Source organism: Motacilla alba, chromosome 28 (assembly GCF_015832195.1).
Source record: "Motacilla alba alba isolate MOTALB_02 chromosome 28, Motacilla_alba_V1.0_pri, whole genome shotgun sequence".
NCBI classification, from domain to species: Eukaryota; Metazoa; Chordata; class Aves; order Passeriformes; family Motacillidae; genus Motacilla; species Motacilla alba.
The window spans coordinates 4,792,561-4,807,399 of record NC_052043.1 but is presented as its reverse complement, the minus strand read 5'-3'; the positions used below and the strand labels follow the sequence as shown (position 1 = coordinate 4,807,399).

Sequence of the window (14,839 nt, the reverse complement as noted above, 5' to 3'; positions counted from 1 at the left end):
CTGGGCAGGGACGCTGTGCCTGTGGGAAGGGCAGCATGCTGGGCTGGGATATTGCTGGCATTAACACCTATTGCTACAGGGACTGGGCCAGACAGAGCCTCACAGCTTTTGCCTCTGGTCTCACACCCTGCCCAGCCTGGCCAGCTCGTTCAGGGGGCCGTGGAGGGGGTGGTGGAGCCAAGAGCCAAGCTCATGCAGGCTCGGTGGAGCTGGAGCAAGCAGAGATGAACTCAGGCAGACAGGAGATGGCTGGAACACATCTGATCACCTGTTTCCCAGATGTACCCAGAGCACACACTGCTCCTCCCTACCATGGACCACCAATGGCCAGTCTGGACACCCAGAACTCCGGAGCCCACTGCCTCAGAAAGGACCAAGATGATCCTTCTGCCCATGGGGGAGACCAGGGTGCCCAGGGGTCAGGATCCCACTACCCAAGGAACAAATGGAGTCATCCAGAGCTGCAGCAAGTGAAATGGCTCATGCTGCAGCACATGGGGTTGCGGACCTTTCCCACCAGCGTCTACAGCAGCATTTCTCAGGGTGTCTCCACCCAGGAGCCATCTGAATGACACAGTGTGACAGTGAATGCCTGCCTGTAGCCTGCCAAAAGCCTGGACAAGCTTTGTGTGTTTTCTCATGTGGCAGCACCACCCAATTCCTGTGCTGTGTGCAGAGGGACAGAGATGCAGCCTGTTCTGTCAGTCTGCAGTCACCTCCAGCTCCTGAGGCTCTGTTCCCAGCACACTGTGGAGAAGCACCCAGCTGTGCTGGTGTGAGTCACAGCACACGAACACAGGTGCACTCACATTTCCTACTGCTCTGATGGGAAAAGAGATACGATCACATTCACAGTCCCAGTAGGGACTGACAGAGAGAAAAGGATTTGGATTCACTAGGAAAGTAATTTTTGAGACCTTCTTCTGGACCAAAAAAAGTTTTCAGTAGATCTGGTTCTATGAAAACTCGTCAGCCCCTGGAGCTTTTTGTTCAGATGGACACGCTTACGAGGGTCAGGGCTGATTTCAATGGCCATTGTGAAGGAACAGCTGTGCCGGACCCAAAAATGATGCCATGAAAGTCAGCAGAGCCCCAGACAGCTGAATGACAACACTCTACCACCAGGAAACCACCGAGGTTTTTTTGGCAGAACTGCCCCTACAAGAGGAACAGAAGCCTGGCTAGCCCTCACCACCCTCCATGCAGGGTTATGGGAGAGATGCTGAATACAAGAGCTTGGTCCCATTCTGTGGAAGCAGCTGGTCCTTACCTGTAGCCTTTTCCAGACTGAGCATCTGTGCATCTTTCACCCACACAGGCACCAGTCCTAACACCCACAACTTCACAGCTACACTTTGGTTAAACCAGACCTTGGCACAGGAGTGGGTGCAGCCTCTGCCATTTGCCCCCAAGCCTGGGCTCAGCCACGCGTGCTGGGCAGCGCCAGCCTGGGCCAGCTGGTGCCACAGCTCGGGCAGGTCCTGGCTTGGTGTCCTGGTGTGGGGTGAAGCCACCACACTGGTGGCCAGCCGAGCTGCAGAAGAAGCACTTTGCTCCCGTGTGATCTGCTCTTGGATGCAGATGGGATTTACATGGGGTGTGAACATCAACCAGCCCAGGTGAGTTCTCTGGCCATGGCCTCATATTTGAGTCCCACGTTGTTTCTGCAGAAAACAGTGAGTATTAGAAACAAGGGCTGTCCCTTGGGTTTGATTCTTCTCAGTGACCAGAATTTAAAGCCAGAGGAGTCTGATCCCTGCAGGGAACAATGCCATCCCTCTTGTTCAAAAGCTGCTGGTGAGTCTCAGCCTGGAAATGTCTCTGAGCTCACACAGTTTTGTGATCCAGCACCACATTCAGGCAGCCCCAGGGCTGTATTTCTTTGGTGATGCTGGGTTGTTTGCAGTCTCCTCACTCTTCCACAGCTCAGCCCTCGTGCTGGGGTGGCAGCAGTCACATGGGCGTCTGGCACCCACAGAGCTGCAGTGACATCACTTTCCCAAGCTCATGTTTCCTCAACAACTGCTTTGCTGGTTTTTTCCCTTTGCAGGGAGGAAACTAGAATCGCTGCCTGGAGGTGGGTGACATTTTTGTCAGATGTCCAAGAGCAGAAGTGAAGGACCTGGATGTGGGCCCCTCACGGAACTCTAAGCCGGGATGCGGGGCATGAGCTCCACAGCCCGGCTGGTCACTGCTGGGACCTGGCTCATCACCCCAGACTTCACCTTTCCTGACCTGGACAGAGAAGGAAAAGCCACACTGTTCAGGGGACCCAAGCGATTTCTCCTCCAAGCAGTCAGTGAATCGGCAAGAGCAGTGCTATTCCAGACCTGCTTTGGAGACCGACTGAGGGCGTGAAATCACCAAGTTCATTACCACAGGATGCTGGGGAGGCAAAGTATGCAAATAACTTTGAGAGGGACAAGGTCTGTCAGTGGAGGTAGATTCATTAGAGCTATTAAGGTACTTCCGTCCGGATGCAAACCCTTTCCCAGGGAAGTCCCCAAACTGCCTGCCAGCAGCTGGGAGGGACGTCGGGAAGCACATCTTGTTTCTACTGCTCTTCCCGTGAGTAGTGTTACAGCAGTTCCAGATATGGAAAAATACCCGTGAAGTTCAGGGCTGAAAAAGAAAGAAAAAGAAGCAAAAATCTTTGCTGAGGGTTTCAGTGCTGCAAAGGTCTGCAGCAATTAGTGAGGGCAAGCTCTAAGGTGGGGAATAGCCGAGGTTCTTACAGAATGGGGGTAGAGCCGAGCTCGCGGCTCAGCGACCAGCACGGGAAGCAGGCAGGGAAGAAAGCTGGCAAGAAAAGGAGACAGACAGCCGCTGCTGGGACAGGGAGGGCTGCCAGGAACCCAGCGGGGCCAGGCCCGGGGAGCCCAGCCAGGGCCAGAGGCACATTGCTCCCGGCCGTGGGTGTGACGAGGGCAAGATGTGCGAGGGTGGCTGTGCTGGGGGAGCACGGTGGTGCAGGAGCTGGACCCCAGCCACCCGCCGGGCTCCGGCCAGCAGCGGGGTTGAGCTCAGGGCAGAGGGTACCCCAGCATCGGGGTGATGTGGGCAGGGGATCCCCCTTTCTGCAGGATGATCATCCCCGATTTGGACAGGTTAGGGAGAATCCCGTCCCCAGGGTGACTGCAGGAGGCGCACCCCATCCCGAGGGTAATCAGGACAGGGGACCCGGGGGTGACAAGAGTAGGGGACACCCCTCCCCCCAGGTGGCAGGAACGGGGCACATCCCGCCCCGGGAGGCCACGGGGACAGCGATATCCCCTCCCCGGGCGGAGAGGGAGCGAGCGGGGACGCCGCGGGGCGAGCGGCCGGGGGCGGTACCCGTCCCGTCGGGCCCGGGGCCGCTCCCCGCCCGCCCCCGCCCCGCCCCGGCCGCTCCCGCTCCCGCCCGCCCTCGGCCCGGGGCTGCGGCGGGCAGCGCTGCCCGGCGCCGCGGAGCAGCCCGAGACTCCCGGGCTGTGTCCAGGCTGCAGCCCAGGAGCCCGGCGGCACGGTGAGGGACGGCGGGGACCGGGCGGGACGGGCCGGGCCGGGCGGGCCCGGCGGCAGCGGGGCGGGGGCTCGTCCCGGTGGCGGCCCCCGCAGGGCCCGCACCCGCCGCCGCCTGTGGCCCCCGGACGGGCCGCGCCGGGGCCCCGCAGACGCGGCGGGACCGCGGCGGGATGGGGCGGTCCCGGCATCCGCCGCCCCGGGGGCTCCGCCCGAGCGGCCTCGGCGGCGGGAGCGGGAGGGGAGCGGGGCCGGGGCCGGGCTGGAGCTGCCCCCCTCCGGCAGGCGGCGGCGGGGGGTCCCGGCGTCCCCTGGGCTGAGGACGGGCTGTCGCCTCGACGGGCGGGTGCCTGGAATGTGCTGCTGGCACCCCGGGGCGCTGGGGATCCCCCAGGGGCGCCGGGAACCCCTAAGGTTGGGGATGCTGGTGGACTCCCAGGGGGCTGGGGAGCTGCGGGGCTGGGGGTCCTGGGGACCTTCAGGCTGGGTGTGCTGTGGGTTTCCCGGGTGGTGGGACGTGGCACCCCGGGCTGCTGCGGGCCCCTCTGGGGTGCTGAAGGGCACAGGAGTGCTCCGGTCTCGGGGTGCTCCTGCGTGCACATGAAGATCCCACCCCGGGGTTGTGCGCGGTGCTGTGTGTGTACCCCGGCTGTATCTGGGCTTCCCGCGTGTAAATTTAGTTTGATGTCCGAGCCCCTCCTCACAGCAGGACAAGCCCAGGCCATCGCTGATGATGCAGCCCCGAGGGAATCGGGAGGTGTTGGTGGAAGGTGCTGCTGGGCAGCAAGGAAAGGGGTTGATTTTCTTTAGTGAAGCTGTAGGGAGCCTATAGTGCTGTAGGTGTGGAGGGGCTAGTAGAGCTGATCCCCACATGGGTAAGTTTTTGTGTGGACTCTACACCTGTTGTGTGTGAGCTCAGGGAGGTCCCTGAAGGGCTGGAGTGGGTGCAGAGCCTAGGTGGCCTCTTTGGCCTCCCAGCCAACTGGGCCATCGATGACGACAACTCCAGAAATAACAGTCCAACCCTGAAATTAGGCTGTTGAGATGATCATTTCCCTTTTTCTCCCTGGGTCAGCATTGTGCACCCACCCACCTGGATCCAGCTCCAGGATATCCAGGAGCAGCTCCAGCATAGACAGCATGGCCACGGTTGCCTGGGCAAGTAGGCACAGGCTTTCCCATATAGCCCCTGCAGCAGGGGACGGGGACAGGAAGGTGTCGTGAGCCCTGGATACCCTACTGCTGTACCCAGGCACAGAGCTGGCAGGTAACGCTCAGGTGACAAGCACGTGTGACAGCTGACTGTGAGGAACCCGAATCCTGGCAGGCTGCTGGCAGTGGAGGAAGCCGTGTGCTTGCTCAGTGGTTTCCCTTTAACTTTGGAACAGCCTCAGTTCCAAGCTTCAGGGCTTATCACCCTCTCAGCTATGAGGGAAGCATGCCTGGCTGAGATAAATCAAGTTGTGCTGGCCAGGGCTGCTCTGGACTCTGTTCTTCTCACATTCCTCATGACCTCAGTATTTTGGCTCAGGAGGAGAGCCAGGGAGAACCCTCTCTGTGTCCAGCCCTGGCCCTGCCAGCAGAGCAGCTCGGGCTGCGCTGCAGCAGGTGGTTGAACCAGGCTGAGGGCTGCCACAGCTGTGGTCCCGGGGAGGAAAAGGGCCCAAAGGTCTCAAGCTTTAGGAACAGCTCTCCCAGACCTCTCCTCTGCCAGTCCAGGAGCTTGGGAACCCCAAGGGGAAATTGCCCCATGAGGCCAGGGATCACAAGGTGCTGCCTTGCAGCTGGGGCTGGGGCATGAGGCCTGGGTGGTACCTGGGCTGTGCCAAGGTGCCCAGCCTCCCTCATCCCTGACATGACTTCGGATTGTAATCGAGCAGAGCAGCTCCAGTTTTGGCCCCAAGTTTCCCATGTTGGCATTGGTACAACAGCATGAGGGGAAAATACAGGTGTGAGCCCAGGGCAAAACATAGCCCTGCCTCTACGAAGGTGGTTGGGTGCCTGTGCATCCTTCTCCTCTCCCCTCGCTGCCAAGCCTCTCTACCAGTCCTTTGTTTGTACCATCCTGCTTTTCTGTTGAAACACCAGTGCTAGAAAAACACTCATTGCTTCCAAAGAGAGCTGGGATCATGTAAGGGTTCCCCCCAGGGGTCCGTGTGCCCAGCCCCTTCAGCAACCTGCACCAGTGCCCAAGGGAGCAGCTGAAGCTGCTGAAAATCAGCCTTTGGCACCAAAGTAGCTGGTATCATTTGCCCTAGCAAGACTTCAAGCCCAGGTGGCTGCCTGTGTGGTGCCATGGTTGTGGCACCTAGGTCCAGCTGGTGCTGACAGTGGCTGGGCCACGGGTGTGGGGACTCAACCTGCTGCACACTGGGATCATCTGCCCCCACTTGTCCAATCCAGCCCCACACCTCTTCCCCAGCCCAGGGACAGTTTGCACAGTCCAAGGAGCCTGGGGGGTGTTTGCTCCTTGCCGGAGGGTTTGAACATCATGGGGTCCCTGGGGCCACTTGGACATGGTTGGTAGCTGGCAGGTCCCATCACCATTTTTGGAACTGGTGAAGACAGAAACTCGTGTCCTGGTCCAGCCCATCCTACCAAAAGAAATGGAGTCTGGAAGCAGTGGGAGGATGTCCCCCACAGTCGGGGTGCAGCTGCAGACATTGGCTGAAGGGGCCGTAGGAAGTGGCAGGCGACAAGCAGCCTGTCCCCAGCTCAGTGGAGGGGACACCAGTGCAGTGCTGGTGCAAAGGGCACCTTTGCTGCTGGAGTGGTGTGGGAGGTCTCCAGGCCTTGGCAGAGGAGGCTTTTCCTGTCCCCAGGCAGGACAATACCCAGGCTGGGCGGCGGAAGGGAGCTGCCGGCCACTTCCCCCCGAGGAAACGCTCCCGCTGCCTCTGGCTCCTGTTGCTCTCTCTTCCTCTTTGATTTACAACCTGTGTGGAGTCCAGCGGGAAGTTTGTCCTAGCCCCAGCACTGTTTAATTACTGCAGCAAGGGCCATGCAGAGGAGGAAGCCAAACTCTTCCCAGGGTGGGAGGGATTAGAGGAGGGGGGGGATGTGTGGACCCTCTTGGGCATGAAGCCAGCAGCTTGGGAATGGTGGATGCCAGCATGGAGCCGGGATGTCACCAGGGAGGTGGTATGGGTGCCTGCTCGAAGGTGGGATGATTCCAAGGGAGGTGGAATTTGGGATGTGCATCAGCTGTGGGTGGGTTGGCAGAGGAGTGGGAGAGCCCCAAAATCTGTCCTGGTGGCTAGTGGGAAGTGTTTTATCTCTGCCCAATTGAACTCCATGCCCATCCTGAGCTTGACCTGGTGCTGCCTCAGCTGCTCTGCTCCACGGGGCCAGGGGAGCTGAGGGCTCTCCTGCAGCGCTGGGGCTGGGGAGTGGCTGCAGCATCGGCATTAGGAGCAGACATGGGTGTTTCTGTGTAGCCAAGGCCAGATCCTGTGCCATTCCCTGGGCAGCTCGGAGCCTCAGCTTCCCTGAGGACTGTGCCCAAGCCACCATTCCTCTGTGGCATTTCTCCTCCCCTGCTTTCTTCTGAAAATAGCCCAGTGCCAAATGCTTTGCCCACCAACAGCTGCTCAGCCCCATGGCCACTTGTGCCCCATGAGCGCAGCCATCAGAACTCTGGTGCCGTGCACAGCAGCAATGGGTGCTCACAAGGTGCTGTTGTCCCATCCTGCTCCTGCCAGGAGCACTTCACACCTGGGCCTCAGTATCCAGATGCTACCAGGTGTTGTGGCAGGTCCTAGCTCAGTGCTCACAGCTGGTCGCACCCCCAGCCATGAGCTCGCTTCTAGACCACAGCCGTATCCTCTTGGCCCTCCTCCAGTGTGTCCATGCCTGGCTCCTGAGAAAACCAGGCTCCCATTTCATTCCCCTCTGCCTTATCCCACATTATGGAGAGGGGAAAGCAGTCAGGTCCCTCCTGGGGGTCACTGGCCCCTCAGGTCACTCCTGAGGCCTTGTGGGGCACCCTGGATGGCAAGAATGGGCATCACACCCAGCACTGACAGGTGCTGGCAGCTCCCTGCAGTCACGTGCCTTTGCCAAAGCATCATTTCCCTTTATCCAAAGCAAACTTCGCACTGAGTATTGCACCTATACAGGTTTCAGTCTCTTTTTTTTCCTGGCCTGCTTCCACTGTATGGCCAAGCTCCAACTCATGACCCTCGGAGCTGGCAGCACGGCCATCCCAGCTGAACTGTAGAGCATTCCTTAAATGTACAAACAATCCTGGCGCCACAGGCAGCACCGCACTCACCCAGCCACCAGCTCCAGCATCAGCCCTGGGCTGGGGGAGGCCAGGGGACCTGGCAAATGGCAGGGGGCAGCCACAGGTGTCTCCCCAGGTGGGGGTCAGGGCTGTGTGGCTGCCTGGGGCTCACCAGCCCTGCGGTCACAGGGTTTGGCAAGATGTGGTCTCGTTGCAGGTTGATGGTCTTCCAGTCAGTAGCATTCCGGGAAGAAGATGGCTCAGCCAGCACCCCTGAACCAGAACCTCCCAGGTAAAGAGACCAGGGTTGTCACCAGGTAGTGACAGCAGAAGGGGTTCAAGGGGGGTGGCAGGGCTGAGCTCCCCCGTCCCATCCCAGTGGAGTTCCTCACTCCAGCACCAACCCTGACATGGACCATGTGCCCTGTGATACCCTACGGCACTGAGGGTGCTGGAAACAGACACATTGCACATCATGGAGGAGACGGGCCTGCAGGCTGTAAATGCCAGTATAACCCAGTTAGAAAAGCCATCCTGGCTCCACTAACTGTCCCTTCTCCTCTTGCAGATCTTGGGGGCCCGTTCTTGTATCGGGACCAGGACGATGGAGAGAAGAGCTCATATTCTGTGGAAACCCCTTATGGCTTCCTGCTGGACCTTGATTTCCTGAAATATGTTGATGATATTGAAAGTGGCCAAACACTCAAGAAAGTGCCACTGCCTCGCAGGGTGAAAGGGTCCCGTCCACCGCCCAGCACGCTGCGCAGCCCCAGCAGCCACACCAGCGCCTGGACCTCCACTGAGTCCCTCACCTCCACGGCCAGCGAGGAGGGCAGGACTGCACTGCTGCTGTCCCCACATGGCCGAGCACCCCTGGAGCCTGTGAGCAAGCAAACCTCCCACCCCATCTCACCGCCGCCAGTACGGCTGCTCCCACCTCCCACCCGCAAGTGCCTCGTGCCAAACCCACGGGTGGAGAAGACCTTGCTGGAGACAAGCAGGAGGCTGGAGCAGGAGCAGGGCCGTTTGCAGGATATCGGTGGTCCCTCCCCCATTGGCCTGCCGGGTGCCCTGGGCCAGCCACCCCACTGGCTGCCAGTGGGTGCCGAGGGCCAGGCGGGCTGGGGCCGGGTGAGCCCTGGCAGCTCGGGGCGCAGCACTCCAGCTGCAGGGCTCGGCACGGCCCCACTGCAGCATGTGCGGGAGCAGATGGCTGCAGCCCTGCGGCAGCTCCGGGACCTGGAGGAGCAGGTGAAAACCATCCCACTCCTGGAGATGCAGATCTGCGAATTGAAGAGGGAGAAGGCAAAGTTGCTGGAGAAGCTGTCAGCAGAGCCTGGAGAGGCATTGTATCACCCCTCTGGCTCTGAGGCAGGGGCAGGGGGTGAGGAGGCACCCTGTACAGGGCCAGAGAGTGAAGCAGAACCAGTGAAGGGGCGAACGAGCAAAATTGCAGAGCTGAGGAAGCTGACAGAGAAGCTGGCTGTGCCGGAGCGGAACATCAGGGCTTGGCCGGGCAAGAGCCCCAGGGTGGCCGAGAGGCCGTGCCGCTCTGTGGCAGTGGGTGAGGATCGGGCCATGACAGATGCTGTCTTCTACTACCGGTCGCAGCAGGAGAGTGGGGACACACCAGACGGCGGCACACAGGGACGCAGAGATGTGGCCGTCTGGGTGATAGAGTCCTCGCTGGGGCTGGCCACTGAGGCAGAGCGGGAGCTGGAGCTGCTGCAGCAGACGATAGGGCACCAGAAGGAGGTAATCACCCTGATGGAGGGGCACCTGCAGGAGGCCACGCGGGAGCTGGAGGAGCTGCGGCTGGAGGTGTGCGCCCGCCGGCCCCACAGGCAGGTGGACAAGGAGGTGATGGCCATGCCGCAGGTGGTCGAGGCACTGGTGGAAGCTGTGGTAGTGACACAGAGCCGGGCAGCTGGCGACCCTCCAAAGACAGCGGAGGCAGGTGTGGAGTGCTGCCCCTCAACCTCCAGTGTTGCCGTGGGCTGCTGCCCTGACGGGCGAGACGTGGCAGTCGGACCCGATTCAGCTGCCAGCTGCGATGACAAGGGCAGCCAGACAGACATGGGCAGCATTGTCCTGGCAGGAGAGGAGAAGGAGCCCGGTGCGGGTGAGGTGATGGAGCCTGGCCTGGGTGATGGCCTGAGCAGCCCCTCAGCGCCGGGTGCAGGAGCAATGGCGGGGATGTGCCCAGACAGCCAAGGCCCTGGGCCAGCTGTGCTGGAGACGACACACAGCAACTGGGACCCAGCCCCAGCACAGGACAGTGGACCTGCCCCAAGCCCTGCAGCCGGTGAGTGTCACCAGGGATCATGCCAGGGTCTGGGTTCCTGCAGGAAGGGAGAGGATGGCCTTGTTGGGTACAACGCCTGCAGGGCCAATGCTACCCATGCTCCAGCAGTTGCCCATGTCCCTTCCATGCCCAGCCGGGGGTCTGGTGGGTTTGAGGTGCTTGGCTAGCTCCAGGAGAGACTGTTTACAGGAGCATGTAGTGACAGGACAAGGGGGAGTGGTTTCAAAATGACAGTAGGTTTAGATAACATACTAGGAAAAATTCCTTACCGTGAAGTGGTGATGCCCTGGCACGGGTTACTTAGAGATGTTGTGGAAGTGTTTAAGGCCAGGTTGGATGGAGCTCTGAGCAACCTGGTCTATTGGAAGGTGTCCTTGACCATGGCAGTGGAGTTGAAATGAGATGATCTTTAAGGTCCCCTCTAACCCAGACCATTCTACGATTCTAAAATTCTATGATTCGTGCTCACTGACCCTTGACATCCATCTCTTTCCCTGTAGGAGCCCTTAAGTCCATCATGAAGAAGCGGGATGGTCCTCCCCGGAGTGAGGCAGAGGGCAGCAAGAAGAGTCTGCAGTTTGTGGGCGTGCTGAACGGGGAGTATGTGCTCAGGGGCTCCTGCCACCCCCACGAGCCAATCCTGGTCCCCTGCATCCCTGTCCTGGGCTAGGGCCAGTGGCAGGGCCTGAAGGGGGCCAGACTGGTGCTGTGTCGCCACTGAGCATCCTCCCTCTGTGCAGGTATGAGAGCACATCCAGTGAGGAGGATGAAGAAGGCAACAGCTCCTCTGAGAAGGCTTCGGCCGACAGCTCCAACAGTTCAGAGCAGGGAGACACCGAAACCTCAGAAGAGGAGGCTGGGGAAGGCACGTGTGAGCCCACACTGGAGTGCAAGGGGACTGATGCGACCCTGCTAGAGCCCCCTGAAGTGAAGGAAAAGTAAGTGCCCTGGTCAGCTGGGAGCCATGGCACCGGCCCTGCCAGGTCAGGGCATCTGCCCCAATTTCAGTGCTGCCAGTGGGAAAAAACCTGTTCAACTGCAGAGACCATTCATCAGGAACAATCCTTCCAGTTTCTTGGGTCTGCTAAGGAAAGGATGAGAGGCCCCAAATGCTTCTTTGCTGCAGAAGATAGTTTAGAAGGGAACAAAAAAACCAACAGCCTTCAATAGCATTTTTCAACAAAAGGAAAAAATGTGGCCTAAGAATGGGCAAATCGTGCCCGAGCACATCCATATAAGGCTCCTTTCTGTGGCGCTTTGCAGAGGCTGCAGCAGCCAGGGTGCAGCCACCGGGCTGGAGGTTGCACTCTGGGGACCTTGCGGAGAGTTACAGGCACTGCGGAGCTCACAGGTTTGGTGGGGTGATGCAGCCCCACACCAGGGACATCCTCATGCTCTCCACAGGTTCGAGCTGAGCCCCAGGATGAGGGAAGCCTGCCTCATTGTCAAGACCCACCTGGGCCACCCGGGTGCTGCCAAGAGCAAAGAGGTGGTGAGTGGAACGCTGGGGTGGGATGGCTTGCCCAGCCCCTGCCAACATCCCCCAGAGCTGGCTCTACTCAGAGAGGGGCCAGCAAAGCCTGGCTCAGCACCTTCCCCCAAAATACAACCCTTTGCCCTGGACAGGTTTTGTCCAGAAACCCCAAAACCCATGCGGACTCAGCTCAGGCCATGCCCAGCATGGATCTGGGCAGTTCAGGGTCCTGCTTTCACCCACCCCCTATGGAGCAGGGATTCTGCTCCCTGCCACCGGGACTGGCAGGTGGGTGCCAGGGTGCAAGGGCATGCAGAAGCTTAGGGGGAGCTCCACCCCTCTCTGCCCACAGCTCGCCAGCAGCAGCCTGGTCCTTCAGGAGTGGTTCCGTCTGTCCAGCCAAAAGTCGTCCATCCCTGACACAGTTGCCAACCACCTCCTGGCCTTTGCCGAGGTCTCACCGGCTCTCCTGGCCCACGTGGTGAACCTGGCAGACGGGAATGGCAACACAGCCCTGCACTACAGCGTCTCCCACTCCAACTTCCACATCGTGTGGCTGCTGCTGGATACAGGTCAGTGTCCCCAGCCCCAGAAACATCCCCTGGCTACCATCCCGCTGTACCCCAGGTCATGTCCTGGCCCTGTCAGCACAGGGGAAAGGCATTGGCAGCAGAGGGGTGAGGAGAGCTGCCCTGGGCCGTGTCTGTTCATAGCTATGGGGGTCAGAAGTCACCCCAGCCCATTTGGGAGCCCAGATTTCATGGGGGAGACCCATCAGCAGTTCTGTGCCTGTGGGAAGGTTCACAGCATCCTGGGCAGGACTGTGAGGGGGAGCCAGGCACGTGGCTTGGTCCATGTCTTCCATCAGCCCCTGCAGCATCCTGAGCCCCCCTCTGCCCACTCCCACAGGGATCTGTAATGTGGACCACCAGAACAAAGCTGGGTACACGGCCCTGATGCTGGCAGCACTGGCAGCTGTTGAGCAGGAGGAAGACATGAATGTGGTCAGGAGGCTTTTCAGCATGGGCAACGTCAATGCCAAGGCCAGCCAGGTTGGTGCAGTCTGTGGGCCACCACATCTTGATCCTCCCATTCCCAGGCAGTTGCCAGAGCCACGCTCAGCTCTTCAAAGGACCGGACAATGGCTCCAAAACCTGGAGGTGTCAGTGCATGGCATCACACCTTAGGAGCTCCTCCTGCCTGGCAGCAGGGCTGTCCCACCAGTGGTCCTGTGGTGTGGGGACGAGTGGGTAGCACAGCGAGGGCTGTGGTGGCCTGGCAGTGTCCCTTCCTTGCAGGCTGGCCAGACGGCGCTGATGTTGGCTGTCAGCCATGGCCGGCAGGAGATGGTGGAAGCCCTGCTTGCCTGCGGGGCCGACGTGAACCTGCAGGACGAGGAGGGCTCGACCGCGCTGATGTGTGCCTGCGAGCACGGCCGCCTGGAGACCGTGAAGCTGCTGCTGGCTCAGCCCACCTGCGACATCTCCATCGTGGACAGTGTAAGGTTCTGCCGCTGGGCCTGGGCAGCACACGCTATGTTCTGTCCCCAAAGCCCTTTCCGCATGCTGTCCCTTACTTTCTAGGATGGTAACAATGCTGTTGCCATCGCGCTGGAGGCCGGCCACAGTGACATCGCTGCGCTCCTCTACGCCCACCTCAACAGCACAAAGGCGCACGCACCCGTGAGTACCACACTGCTCCCCACGGGAGGGGAAAGGGTTGAGACACAGACAAGTGTCTCCAGGAAGAGGCCGCAGGAGCAAGAGCAGAGCATTTCAGGTGCCACATGCTCCGAACAGCCCTGCTGGCCCTGACCAGGAATCACTGGAGAGGTCTCAGGCAACTACTCTCTTTGCAGCAGGGGACTTCACCGACAGCCATAAAGAGCCCTGGGAATCCAAAGAAACCAAATTAGAATGACCTTGGGATCCAGCCAGGGGCTACCATCAGCACTGGGCTGTGATTCACATCCCCTCACCTGCCACCTCTCTGTGCCAAACCGCTCTCTGCAGCTTTAGTCCCGTCAAGCACCATCCCTGGGCCTCCCTCACCCATGTCCTCCACTGGCTGCAGCCCACAGGTGGCCACCTCACCACCAACTGACCAGAGCCAAGTGACCTCTGAGCGGGACATGCAGGGAGCAGACGCCACCCCATCCCCTCTGCTCCCTGCCAGGACCACTGTGCCACCTCTGAGCCCTCAGCAAGGAGGAACAGCAGAGAACCCAACGAGCAGAAACAGCACCTGGTTTGTGCTCTCTAGCAGCTCAGAGAAGGCAACAGTGCCAGTGACATGGAGCCAGGAGGGCAAGTGATGGGTCTTGGCCCTGGCAGGGACACTGTGCTCTGCAGGCACATCCTGTACAGCAACGGGAGAGGGAATGCTGCCTTGGAGAGGGGCTGGGAGTATTTCCAGACTCAAATACTTGCCTTTCTTTTCTGGCATTTCCTTTCCTGGCTGAAATCTGATTTTTTTTCCTCTTTTCAAGCACATACGTACAAAGCAAAAAAATTATATTGTTTGGCCAAGGGATGAAGTTCAACATGAAATCACTTGGGATTTGATTTGCTCAATGGGAGCAAAAGCTCTTGAGCAGTTGGGGGGGTTGCAGCCAAGTGACAAAAGGGGCATTTGGGGACTAAATATGCCTATCTTATAACCCACCAGGGGAGCAGGTCCTCCCACAGAAGAGAGACCAATTACCTCCTAAACACTTCCCCAGTTAGCCAGTCCCACAGACTGTGCAGACAGCCAGAGCCTACAGCAAAGTCCCTCTCTGCTCACTTTCCATCCCAAAAGGGAGAGCAGCTGAAGACAGCACAAGGAAAACACATGGGCCAGAAGAGCTCAGAGCACAAACGTGAAGGCTGCAAAGGGGAACATGTATGTGAGAGAACGTGTCTGTGCAAGTGAGCACCATGTAGGGTGGGAACAGGGTAAGGACAAGGACCAGGAGGAAGAAGGGTTTTGCATGGCAATGCAGCTCTGCTCTGAGCCCTTCACAAAGTTAGGGTGCTGTGCCCCCCATCCCTGCTCCTTGGCCCAGCCTGCCCACTTCTGCCCCTGCCTGACCTGCTGTGAGCTGGGAAGCCCTACAGCCCTCCCCAGAAACTTGCTCTCAGCTTTGCACTGGAGTTAATATACAGCGCTTGCTGCCGCTCCCTAATACACTACTCTGTTTACTGGTATATTAATACTGATGTTTATTTTTAAGGTATAAATAAAATTTAAAGTTATTTTGAAATACTACAGTGACATCTGCAGTCTCCTGCCTTCTTGTCTGGCTCACAACAAACCCTACAAGAGCTGCAGCAGAGGCACAGCCCCTGACCTG

The 14,839-nt window shown here is 59.3% G+C and overlaps 1 protein-coding gene across 3 annotated transcripts; it reads left to right on the top strand.

Moving 5' to 3' along the window:
* The first annotated feature begins 3,350 nt into the window (after positions 1 to 3,350).
* Positions 3,351 to 14,762, top strand: KANK3 (KN motif and ankyrin repeat domains 3). Of its 3 annotated transcripts, none has more exons than XM_038163783.1 (11): positions 3,351 to 3,505; positions 7,944 to 8,018; positions 8,295 to 10,031; positions 10,532 to 10,631; positions 10,772 to 10,969; positions 11,436 to 11,523; positions 11,858 to 12,077; positions 12,415 to 12,557; positions 12,804 to 13,004; positions 13,089 to 13,187; positions 13,367 to 14,762. In XM_038163783.1, exons 2-11 carry the CDS (start codon positions 7,982 to 7,984, stop codon positions 13,418 to 13,420), a joined length of 2,877 nt encoding a protein of 958 aa, XP_038019711.1. In that variant the 5' UTR covers positions 3,351 to 3,505; positions 7,944 to 7,981; the 3' UTR covers positions 13,421 to 14,762. The 3 variants fall into 3 exon arrangements, with proteins under 3 accessions (XP_038019711.1, XP_038019710.1, XP_038019708.1); XM_038163782.1 differs by having other exon boundaries at positions 13,364 to 14,762; XM_038163780.1 differs by lacking the exon at positions 13,367 to 14,762 and having other exon boundaries at positions 13,089 to 13,355.
* Positions 14,763 to 14,839: the final 77 nt, after the last annotated feature.

Excerpts from the sequence above, each read along its gene's own strand:
- KANK3 (XM_038163780.1), top strand. The coding sequence starts at position 7,982 with ATGGCTCAGCCAGCACCCCTGAACCAGAACCTCCCAG. Across the intron at positions 8,019-8,294 it reads CCTGAACCAGAACCTCCCAG|ATCTTGGGGGCCCGTTCTTG; the intron begins GTAAAGAGACCA and ends CTCCTCTTGCAG. Across the intron at positions 12,558-12,803 it reads TCAATGCCAAGGCCAGCCAG|GCTGGCCAGACGGCGCTGAT; the intron begins GTTGGTGCAGTC and ends CCTTCCTTGCAG.